The 12,619-nt window shown below is 42.1% G+C and overlaps 1 protein-coding gene across 1 annotated transcript in view; it reads left to right on the top strand.

Annotated features, from left to right (window-relative positions):
* agbl4 (AGBL carboxypeptidase 4) overlaps positions 1-11,929 on the top strand; it is a 242,999-nt gene extending 231,070 nt beyond the window's left edge. Inside the window, exons 11-13 of the mRNA XM_041040554.1 lie at positions 2,989-3,151; positions 11,206-11,302; positions 11,501-11,929. Coding sequence (XP_040896488.1) covers positions 2,989-3,151; positions 11,206-11,302; positions 11,501-11,627 — 387 coding nt within the window. The 3' untranslated portion in view covers positions 11,628-11,929. The remainder of the gene's footprint in view (positions 1-2,988; positions 3,152-11,205; positions 11,303-11,500) is intronic.
* Positions 11,930-12,619: the final 690 nt, after the last annotated feature.

Below are 12,619 nucleotides of genomic sequence, written 5' to 3'. Positions count from 1 at the left end.
CAGCAATAGCAAAACAGTTGTGGCAAAAGCCCCCACCCACCCCGCCCCCCCAAAAAAAATCTGTAAATAATATAAATTTTACTTGTAGTTGCAGGCCTAGATCCACAGAATAGAAATACAGTACACAACAAGATTGCCAGACATATAACCATTAATAAGAATCTGCATTTATACTGAATGTATGTGCAGAGCACTAATAGCAAACGCTGTCTGGGTCATGACGAAGCACTGGACTATAAAAGTAGGCCAGGATTTTCTGTATGAGCAATGCAGGTGTTCTGCTGAAGCACCCCTTAGTTGGCTAAAACCGGTTATATTTGGACGGGAAGGATTATGTAGACTGAGGTCAGCACAGAGGGGGAAACCAAAGAGGAAATTAAAACACAAATTAATGGTGGAGAGAAACATTGAACAGAAGTGCATGTTGGAGGAAACATCCCTTCACTGACTGTGCCGCATCCTCCTTTAACACCTTTTCATGCAGGTACATTATCCACCAGACCGTTTCCTCTCAGCCCCGTGCCACTTTCACTGACCTTCATTTTCTCACTGATGGTGACATTTCATAGCAGAGCCACTTACACACATCATAAAGAGTAACCTTTATTGCCCATTGACACTCAATGGCCAAAGTGCCAATGTGGAGACAGAGAGAAGCCACACAGGTGGATGTTCACATACACACATGTATGGAAATGTCACTGATTGTCAGCGTCTGTACAGTATCTAGTGTTAGGAAGGACGAGTAAAACGCTATTTCAGGAAATTTTTTCTCTCTCTCTCACTCTCTCTCTCTCTCTCTGTATTGCTTGTGTGACAGCTGGCCCAGGGGTCATCTCCCTTACTGTGCTTTGTCCCTCTGCCCATTCAGCACTACCTAAAGCCCAGTGCAGCCGCAGCAGCAGCACAACACAATCATGGCAAACTCCCACTGGTGGCTGCCAAGTCTGCATTTCAGCAAGGCAACTCTCACTGCAGCAGAGTGGAGTGACAGTGAATGGAAACTTTTTCCGCACACTTCCCAAGACAGCATTGCATTTGTGTGCTATAGCTGACACACTCAAACCCAAAATAGACTGTATTTTTTTTCTGCTACAGCCATTTACAACCAAGCTTTGTAATGACATTGTGAATCTGTTAAAATAAGCTACCTTTCATAATTTGTCCTGGCTTCTCCAGAGGTTCACCACTGCAAGTTACTGAGAAACAAATCCCTTGACATGAATGCATTTTCACTGATGAGACCTGTCAGACGATACTGACCGTAGCTGCTTTGTTTCTTCATTTGTCAATAAGCAACTATACTCCAATGCCACATATAAGTCAAATTAAATTGTGAGTTGAATTTCTATGATGCAAATGGTTTCTGTGCAGATGTTAATGGATATATGATTGATAATGTGATAAGAGGTTTGTTTTAATTTAGCTTGTCAAAAACCAATTCACTTATTACATGCTTGGTTCAGGTTTCATAGGACTGACTCAAGACCCTTCAGTATATATAGTAAATGCTATTAATATTGGTAGTAAGAGTAGCAGAGTTTGGTGATAATTCTCTGTGGGTTACCTTTCACATTATATTCGGTACAGTAATTGAATTAATAGTAATCACAAAAATATTGATTATAGCTGCTTTAAACCTTTGGATGGACGTAAAATGCGCCTTAAGCTGTAGAATTAATAACTGTTGCACCATCTAGGCACTGCATCTGAGACTAAACCTTACACCTCATCAAAAGTAGGTGTAAAGTGAAAAGTCTTGACTGCTTTCCAAGGTGAAAATAAAAACGCTGATACAATACCACACCTAATACATGATCAGGCTGCATGATGATTACATGATCAGGCTGTCAGGAGTGAAAGAGTAACAAGAGACCGCGCCAATCATTGTGATACTGTTTATGAAGATAGAGAACTTATTGAGAGATTTTATTTCAGCAGGGCTGAATTGTTTGAAGGCAAATCGTCTCTGAGCACATCCAAATTGATAGTGAGATTATAGGAAGGAGTCCCCCACCTGCTGGGGGGTTTTGAGCAGACTAGAGTGTCTCCTGGCTGCCGGAAGAAGGTCTTTCCATTTTTTTCTTCACATCATTGACTGTCCGACTTCCTAATCCACCCTCTGCTTCACTGACTGCTGCTGTAATCATCTGCCAGACATCTTGTTTTGTTGTTTGTTTGCATACTAAAATATGCATGTACTTACTGCAGAGTTCAACAAATTTTCTTGTTTCACAATCTGAGTAATTTATCTGAAGAAACAAAGATTCTTTCTTCAGATAAATTACTCAGATTGTGCTATGCCAGGCGTAGATTCATCTACGCCTGGCATAGCTGTGTGTAGGTGTAGTTTTAGATGATGCAACAGGTGTAAATATTTATCACAAGGCTAGATGTAGCCAAGCTTGGCGTAGGACTCCATCATCATATAAACACTCACTCACAGGATTTGCCCAGCACAAGAGTTGCTTTGTGGTTCTAGAGACGTTGGCAGTAACAGACCCTTTTCCACCACAGAGTACAACAGTGAAATGTGAAGTATGGTGATGTGTAAACTGGGACACCAAAATACAAAAGCAATATGTTTTTTCTCAGTGTGTTTTTCTTCTCTTTTACTGTAAGTGTTTGTGTTTGAGGAATAATCTGTCCTTCAAGTTTTCAAGGACTTTGGAAAACATTTTGTTTTGGAAATTCAGCTGGGAATCTCTGACCAGCTACTGGTACATTTTGAAAAGTAAACTCATAACGATTTTTATAGTGGAATTCAAGAGGTATAGAGGCATACATAAGTATATAGGTTATATAGCAAAATCTGAGGGCTAATGATCTCCACAGGGAAATTCTCCAGACTCCATTGTCTTGCTCAAAGATGCTTAAACAGAGTGGATGTTTTGCTGACACAAAGACTTGAGCCCAGATCCTCTGACTGAAGTGTAGTCTTTCACCTCAATGTCTCACATCTAGTTGTTTTTCTGTGAATTCCTGTAGTCCAACACATCCTTTAATCGGGACGTGGTGAAGGCCGGTACCGGAAGACGGTTCCTGGGTGGTCTCCTTGATGACACGTCCTACTGCTACACTCTTGAGGTGTCCTTCTACAGCTACATGACAGCTGGTAGCAACGCACCTGTACCCTACACTGAGGAGACATGTATCCTTCAACATATGTTGATCTGTGTGTGTGTATGAAGGAAAAGATATGGTTTGGAGTGTAGACAACAACAGTCTCTTGTGCCTTTCTTTATTTCTTCTCTCTCCTTGTTTCTCTCACGCACGCACACACACAAACAAACAAACAAACACACACATACACACACACACACACACACACACACACACATAATCTGTTCCTGCAGTAAGAATTAAGCCAGTTGATTTTGTAATCATTAGAGTCATTATTTTAATAATTGGGTTTCTGGCTATGAGTGTGTGCATATGTATGTGAGTGTGTGCGCATGTGTTGTGTGTCAGGTCATGTGTACTCAGTAGAAAATCATGTTGCTCTTTTGTTGCCTCTTGTTGCAACAGATGTGCACTGACAGAATAGGGATGTGATAGCTGTGTCTATTGATTTCATTTACAAAGGAGAGAAGAGAAAGGGGCTTGTGTTGGCATATGTAGTGCTCTGTGTGTGCGCAGTTGAGGCTTTGATTGCGATTGCGAACAATGGAACAATGGGACAAACATGATTCCTGTCAACTACAATCATGCACACACACACATTCGTTGCGGGAACCGAAGGTCACAGGTGCCTTAATGGAGCCAGGTGGGAGGAAGTTTTCCTTCAGCTGACCTTCTCAGGGCTGAAGAGCTCCTGAGAGCGGGCCGATGGCGGTCTGATCTTACCGATAGAGTGAGAAGAGGGAAAAAGAGAGATTTTGAGAGAGTGATAAGGACCCTACATATGAAAAGTATGTGCTCCCCTACATATACTCTGTGGGTGGAGGGGAAGGTGGCTATAGATGTAGCCCTAGTGCCCTCTAGTGCCAAGAGCTGGCAGAGCCTAACTTGCCATAAATGTAGTTTGATCTGATTCATACCCACATGTAAAATTACATGACATTGAAGTCGGTTCTACATATTAATAATTGAAAATTTATAGAAAAGTAATATATTGACAGACCAATGTATCCTTTTGGGGGAAGTTGAAAAAAACATTCCCAGAGTTTTTCTTTGAAAGGAAATACAAAGAAAATTATTCACTCAAACTAACTCATACATATTATGATGTGGTGTGTGAGTGTGTGTATTATCTACACCCTCTCATCACTTTAATGTTTCTCTTATAAACATCTCAGGCCTTTAAATTACAGTTGTGATGCCCCAGATGGAAATACAGGCATGTGCATGCACACGGGGCACCATCACAGCCACAAACGAATAATTAGCCTTACATTGAAGAGACCGGTGCCTGGCTGTTATGCTAAACAAACAGCACATAACAAATTCCACCTGGTGTTTTCATTTGAGTATGCGACACTGAGCTCAGAGCGAGATAAGAAATGTGGAGCCTCCATGTGTGTGCAGAGGGGACATTTCTTCTGAAGGTCAAATTGAGAGAGAACTCTGGTGGGAGGACTTGCTTGATCTTTTCTGTTTTTGTTTTCCAGGAGTGTGTGTGTGTGTGCGTGTGTGTGTGTGTGTGTGTGTGCATATGTGTATTTCCTTGTGAGAAGGGGAGGGGTACAAGGAGAAGGGGCTCCACAGGGTGGGCAGGCAGCATGGGGACCTGGTGTAGAGTGGAGATTGGGGTCAGGCAGGTTGAAGGAACCAACCATGTCGCTTTTTACGCCCCAGCAATCAGCTCGATGGAGCGTGCAAATCATCAACAGAGACCTTTAGCATCTCAACGCCCCCCTCCTCCACCTTTCTCACCTGACACACACACACACGTACACACACAAGCATGCACGCACAATCCTCTAAACTAATACATGACAAATAAATAATAACCTCGGCTCATAACTCCCACCACCTTCCAAACACGCTACCCTTACCCTTTCATCTTTCCTGACTCTCCTTCACCACCGCTGTGACATGTAGCCACCAAAATTGAAACCTTAACCTTTCGCACAGCCTAGACTTTTGTCACAGTTTGAAAGTGCTCAGGAAAAGGTGTACTGCAGTGTTTGTGTCTGTATTTGTTTTCTGATCTCTCCTCTCCTTTCCTTTTCCTCTCATGGCCTCTTTTCTATTCTGTCCTTTCCTCTCATCTCATCTCCCAGAACATAACAGCTCATTATATCATCTAGTCAAGCTGAGAATCATCTTCTCTGAAACAGCAGGGACAACCTCTACCGTGTGTCTGTCTTCCCTTCGTCCTCTAATCATTTAACACCTCTGTGTGTGGGTGTGTGTATTTCCACGTGCACGTGTACCAACTTCTTCACGTATATGTCTCTATTTTTTGTGCTTACTAACTGTACATAAAGTTAGTTTCAGCAAGGTAAACTCCAGTCTCTCTAACGTCCCACCTACCAGCGCTGTAATTAAACATTTTAGCCTGTGAATTTTCTCCAGGTTTTTCTATTTTCATAGTCCAACTGTGTTTTGTGATGGACCGTCCGGTGCAGACTGTGAAGTCTAAACTGGAAAGTGGAATGGATCAAGGTTGAGAGATTCTGGGATGCTGTTCAAAACTCAGCTTGACACATTGCATTGTGTGTGTGTGTGTGTGTGTATACAGTATGTGTTTTTGTGTGAGCTTTTGGGGCCTACTTACCTACGTGTGTGTGCTTTTTTTGTATTGTGGAAAGACAGTATTCTCTGTGACTTTGAAGAATTATTCAAAAACTTTAAAAGCCATTCAGGCTGTTATGCTCCCCTGAAAGATTTTGCTCTTGTTTTTCCTGCGCCGAGTTGAGTGGTTGCTTTTTTCTGTCATATTACAGACGTGCAGATTTTCAAACTTCCAAGTCTGAGAGAAAGACAAACAGAATTTTCTTCCTTGTTTGATTCCTGCAAATTTGCTGTTTTCCTTCAATGGAGAGAGCTATGCAGAGGAAGCTGTGGTCTTCCTGTCAAACGTGTCCGCTCATGGTTTAGTCAAGGGCAGCATTGTTGGGCTATCCTTCAGGAGTGTGTGATGGCAGCGAACAGGTAGATACAGCATGGATTGATAGGCAGAGTACCTGGCTGCGACTGGTCCTAAAGGTGCTTGTGCGCACACTTAGACACAAACACAATTACACACCTCTCATTCTCTTCATGTGTGTATGATGTCTGTCTGCCAAAGCAGCAACACCCAAGCGTGCACCTCACCATAACAGTGGGGCCCCATGAATACCAGAGCTGCCAGTGGAACACAGTATGCATCAGTGAACCTGACACCCAATGGACAGGCTGTGACAAGTATGCAAATGATATAGCTTGGAGGCAAATATGCTTCACTACCACACATCATACACATCATATCACACAGACGTGCACAAATGGATAGGTGCTCGCATGTGCAAGCAAGTGCACACACAGACACACACACACATTTATACACACAGTTGATTGCGCAAATATTGTTACTATGCTCAGGTGAACAGGTGTCCTTACATGGGCACTCACGAAGACGCACAACCACACACCTCCAGTTGTGTTGTGGGAGTTTTTGTAGATGCTGGTGATGTTGATGCTCATGAAAAGTCTTGGAAAGTTAGGAAAAATCATGCTAACTATGACAGCCAAAATTTTCTGAAGAGATCCAAGTGTGCTCACAGTTGAATATTTGCAGCTGAAGCATTTGAAACAGTAATAATAGTAAGAGGTAAAAGTAGTGAAAGAAATTTAAGGGCCAGCTAGCAAGTGGTTGGAATATCAGCTGAAGAGTAAGAGTTGAAGGCATCAGAAATCTTTTGAAATGAAACTTTAAAATCCAATGCAAATCACAGACAGTCAATAGTGTTGCAAATCTTTTGAACCATCCTCTTTGTTTTTTTTTGTATCTAGTTGTTGTTTTCATTTCATTTTTATCTATCATCTCTGCTGTCGAATTGTAACATTTTAAAAATGAATACCTAAAGGATTAATGACAGTAATAAGAAAGGACATAAAGAGAGGTTTGACACCATAAACCACAGGAACCCAGATGAGATATTGTTATGCACTTTTTATCATACAGTGCTTTTCTTTCTTGAACTTTTCAACACAAAGTCGAGTCTTTCCTAAACAACAAGTGAGCAGAACTCCTGTAAAGAAATATAATAATTGGAATGTAAAAATAGTAAGCTTATTCTGTTTTTAGAGCAGCATAAGTCAGTGTCTTGTATTACTGTGAATGTACACTGTAAGAAAGCAAAAGCCTTTCTCACAAGTTTTAGAGTGTGTCTCCTTGGTAGTGACAGTTCCTCCTGTCAGGGATTTAAATCAGCCTCTGTTTGTCCCTTTGGGTAACAGGACGTGAGGCCTTTCACTCTGTTGAATCATTATTGGGGACAAAAATGTCCCTTTCTGTATTGCTGTTGTTGACTATCCTCTTAATTAGCATTGATAATTAGTTCTCTACGTTTCAGTGCAGTGACAGGACCTGTCAGTGGCCCGTATTGATGGCTTGAATGTCCCCTTGCTTGTCTCCTTGTTAACTCCCATCCAATCTTGACAGCATTCTCTGCGTGTCTTGTCCATTTTACCACTGGGGGCCTTGTTGTCTGATCGTCACCTTGTCTGTCTGTCTGCCAGGACCAGGCACGAGGGACACGACGGTGAACGCCGCTAAATGCCGTGCTGACAGTAAACAGCTGTGGTAAACAAGTCATGATGTCCCCGTCGCCTTTGTCTCACGTGTCCCGTATCTCATCAGCTCCTGAGCTGGCAAGCCCTTGAGCCATGACAATGACCTTCTATTGATTAGACATGACCGTTATGTGTACCGAGATGTTAAAGACTACACCTCAGACACCACAGTGACAAGCAGGTAAGATGTTGACAGGCTATATACACACGCCCCCTTGACCTGCCCAAATCTGCATAATAATGATCATAATGATGCCTACAGATGCAGTGAAGTTGATGATACAGTATAAACAATATTATCAGTATTAGTCCGTGTGTTCGTTGAGTCAGATGAGGCTGCCTTAATGTGGACTGAAGCACCTGAAGTCTTCATGAATATTTCCTCTACCACCCACCTCTGTAATCCAAGCCACTGTCCGCCAACTGTTTCCTGGCACTCAAACACACATCACTTCCTGCTGCAGTAGAAACCTCGTTCCAGACCCTACGGTTTCCCTCGGCAACGGGCCAGACAGCAGTCAGGGCATCCTCTGTGTCTCCGACCATTCGCCCCTCAGATGAAGTTCTCCTTCAGAAGCTGACCGTCCATCACAAAACCTCCTGTAATAGACGGTGAGTCGTGACAAACCAAGCTGAGAGGCCATCTGCGCACGGTGGGGTCCGGGAGATATTTTTGTCGCTGAGCATGCATGGCCAAAGAGCTCAGGACTGGCACCGAGCTCTGCTGATGAAAGAGAACGGAGGAAAACACCAAAAACTTTCCTGAGGTCAGAATGAAGATGTCAAGGATACAAGAAGAGTGGCTGTTTATACTGTATGCAGGTAAATGTGAGTGTGTGATTATGTCCTTGATAATGTACATATTAGTACATATGCGAGTGTACTGTGCATCAGTGGATCATCCTCCAACAACTAGCAGTAGATTAGAAACTGCTTACATTCAAATCACATGTCTTTTTCAGCCATGCAGGCAGCTTGGCAGTGGGGATGGAAATGAAATATCTCAAACCATTTGATTGATTTCCATTAATTTTTGTACAGACTTTCATAGTTCCCACAGGGTGAAGGCTAATGGTGGTGCTCTCAAGCACCGTCAACAGGTCCAAGTTTTCACTTGTGACAATATGTCACATTCTGCCATGACATTTAGTATATATAATCATCTCTCCCTCAGGATGTACTATAATAACCTTTGGGGATCACTTTAAATAAAGCTCCATCCGTGATCAGGTTAAATTTTTATTCATCCAATACTTTGGTTATATACTTCAAAAACTGAAGACATTCCCATCAGGCTGTACTTTGTGTTTATAAAACAGTAAACATTAGCACTGTAACATGCTAAACTAAGATCGCGAAAATGATAGTGAATATGGTAAACATTATACTTGCGAAACATCAGCATGTTAAACAGCAAAACTGTAATTGTGAGGTAGCACACTGATGTTAGCATTTAGCTCAGAGCACAGCTGTGCCACTGGCATGGTCGCAGACTCTTGTCTTGTTTAGAACAATTATGTAAGATTAGCATAAAAGCATAAAAGTAAGGACATAACCTTACTTTGTACATCTGTAGTTTTATCTCAGTCTAATCAGTATCATCAGCTAGCAGTCTAATGAGACAGACTGTGAGGCCCTCCACTAACACACACACACACTCTCACAGCAAGTCTGGCCTGACGCAGGACTCACAGACAAACAGCCAGATGGGGTGTAAACATAGAAGCTGGAGTCATGTGGAGAGTGTTGCCATCAGCCTGCCGGGTGAAGAATGAAGTCCTGTGCAGACTCCCGAACATACGCAAAAACATACCCTCAAAGGCCAAGGTGACAGACTTGCTATAGAGGAGCTTTCTTGCATATTCACAGGCCTAACTTACCAGGTGTACCCTTGACTGTGTGTGTGTGTGTGTGTGTGTGTGTGTGAGTGAGTGAGTGAGTGAGTGAGTGAGTGAGTGTGTGTGTGTGTGTGTGTGTGTGTGTGTGTGTGTGTGTGTGTGTGTGTGTGTGTGTGTGTGTGTGTGTGGTATGTGTGTGTGTGGTATGTGTGTATGTAGGGGTTTGTTTAAGGTTTGACAGACTACAGATCCTGAAGTGTACGCCCAGGCAGCCAGTTCAAACCTAGGATGGATTGGTTACAAGTTAACAGCTTTTCACCTTTATAGCCATCATGAGTTTTGTACCACAGGTCATTTTTTATCATTATGAGAAATTGGGGGGGGGGGAAAGAAAAAAAGAAAAATGACCGAATCTCCATCTTTGTCTGTATGCCAGTTGTTTCAATTACACAGTTGTGACAGATAGATAGTCCAGCAGATGACAGGCTGTATCTGAGTATCAACAAGGTAATGACAGGGGAAAGTGACAGATTATGCCTCTGTGTTGCTCCATCATGCTCCAGTCTGGTGAAGAATGGAGGCAGCTAAACGTCAATGCCTTGAGATAGGACAAACCTATGTTTTTTTGTTTATTTTATGTTGCAATCCATATGAACAGTATGTAAGGATGGTCTGTATAGATGGGAGATGGTAGAGCAGGGATAGACATATGTCTGAAAGGTTGGATGGATTTATTTTCAGCTGATATTGATGGTGTTTTTCAGTACATGGGCCTCAGGGACCAGATAAAATTTAGCTCTATTAGTGACATTATTTTTATGTAGCTGTATTTACTATATCTACATTTTTGGTGATTGGGAACATTGGTGGCATTCTGAGCTCAGCTCATTACTATCCCTGCTAGCTTAATGATCACAGGCTTAGCAACAGCACTCATAGATGCTCAGCTGTTTTGTAAAAGCGGTGAAGTTATTGATATTGTCCCTAATGTAGTGAGGGACAATTGGGCAGGGGGATGATATGTGTGCTCACCTCTGAATTCAAATAAGGCCTCAGCGTATAAGTAATTGCTTTTGTGTGATTCATACTCAGCATCATGCATTTGGCTGACGTGAGTGAAATGCAATTGATTTAGCTTCACTTAATTCAGAACGCAGTGTGTTGTACCTTGAGGATTTACACTACTCATTTCTCCAGAAGCAAGTCTCTAGTTATTTACTCTTCCTCAGTGAGCGTGCTGGTGATGACAGAGGGGATGTTGCAAGGGTGTGTTTTATATTACTTTATGTATATATGCCCAAAACAGAGTGGGGATTTGAATGTGCCATGCATCATAGATATTAAAAACTATGAATGTCTTCAACCTTCATAAATATTTCACCTTTTTCCTACATAGTTGGAACTCTTAGTTTACTTAGCATAATTTTTAGCTGTATCTAGGACTGTTGGTCCTGAAATCTATAGAATCTCTTACTTCTAGCATCAGTATAACTGATTTTTTCAGTCACATGGGGGGCAGCTCAGCAAGCTGTAGACACAGTGTTGACTGGGTCCACCACCTAGTTTGGGTACCACAAAAGTAGGAAATATCTTGAGCAATATTCAGCTCATCCAAAGGAAATTATCTTTAACTCCGTGCCCTCAGACATGAAACTGGGCAGGAATGTGGCTCGTACCTTCCTGGATTACTACAAACTCAATAACCTTATCAAGAACAACAGACATTCAACTCACATTCAAAGGTAAAGCAGTATTGTATCATGAATAAAAACCTGTAAAAACTAAATCAAATACCTAAATATAAAAATGCATTCAATAACATACAAAAGGGAAACCCCTTTTGTATGTTATTGAATGCAATGAATGCATTTTTGTTTTGCTGTTTCCTGAACTTTATGCCACCATCTCAGTAATTCATGTTTACATGTTTTTGTCTCCAGTCCTGAGGTGATGTCCCACACAGGTAATGGAAAAGGCAACGGCTTTGGCAGAGACACAGTGGAAAGAGCGAGTGAGAAGAGCCAGGGTGTCAGGCACCAGACAGACAGACGGACGGGCACAGACTGAGCATGTATAAAATGCACAGCACCGTGGCAGGAGGATCCTTCATGCTTCATTGCCTTTAGAAGCTCCACATCTCCCTGGCTATAAAGACTTATATTCACAGATTTGTAACAGTAGGGTGACTGGTACTTGAAGGACTAAAATCAGAACAAATTTTCTCCTGGGTTATTTAGTGACGATAAAATGTGGACTATTGAATGCCAAGGGGAGACAAACTGGTTACCCATCTATATTCCATCGGAGGCCTTCATTCAGCAGCTCCTTTTCTTTGTTCATACAGTTGTAAATAAATGCATGCTTCCCTGCTGTTACTGACTTGTTTTATGACTTGTATGGTGTTTATTATCTCTGTTGGTATTATTATTCATTAGTCACTAAACACTTAATCACATAATCATAATGATGTACCTGTTGCTCCTTTATAGCGATAATAAAAATGTTAATGATTGCTTCTATATAAACGAGACATACAGTCGTGTGGATTATTCTTCAAAATATAGACCCTGCAATTAATTTCCGGGAGGGTTTGCTCCAACGTGCTTTCGTCATACGCACCGATGAAGTCACGTGCGCATCGCGTTCACGTTCAAGATCAACATGGCTAGCTTTGCAATTCAAGGAGCAACTCCATCGTATCATTGCGGGAATTACGATTCTGTCGTCGGAGCAATCAAGATAAAAAAAAATATAGACCCTGCAATTCATTTCCGGGAGGGTTTGCTCCAACGTGCTTTCGTCATACGCACCGATGAAGTCACGTGCGCATCGCGTTCGCGTTCAAGATCAACATGGCTAGCTTTGCAATTCAAGGAGCAACTCCATCGTATCATTGCGGGAATTACGATTCTGTCGTCGGAGCAATCAAGATAAACTGGCTATCAAAGAATGAGGACCACCCAGACCAAATTTAAATATCAAGCAGGTGTCTGCAAAGACGGGGAAAACCTACAGCCGCGGATTTTCACGGAGCTTGTATGAGCGGAAAACGTGGCTAG

Source organism: Toxotes jaculatrix, chromosome 6 (assembly GCF_017976425.1).
Source record: "Toxotes jaculatrix isolate fToxJac2 chromosome 6, fToxJac2.pri, whole genome shotgun sequence".
NCBI lineage: Eukaryota > Metazoa > Chordata > Actinopteri > Toxotidae > Toxotes > Toxotes jaculatrix.
The sequence above is the reverse complement of the archived record's forward strand: the minus strand, read 5'-3'. Positions and strand labels throughout refer to the sequence as shown.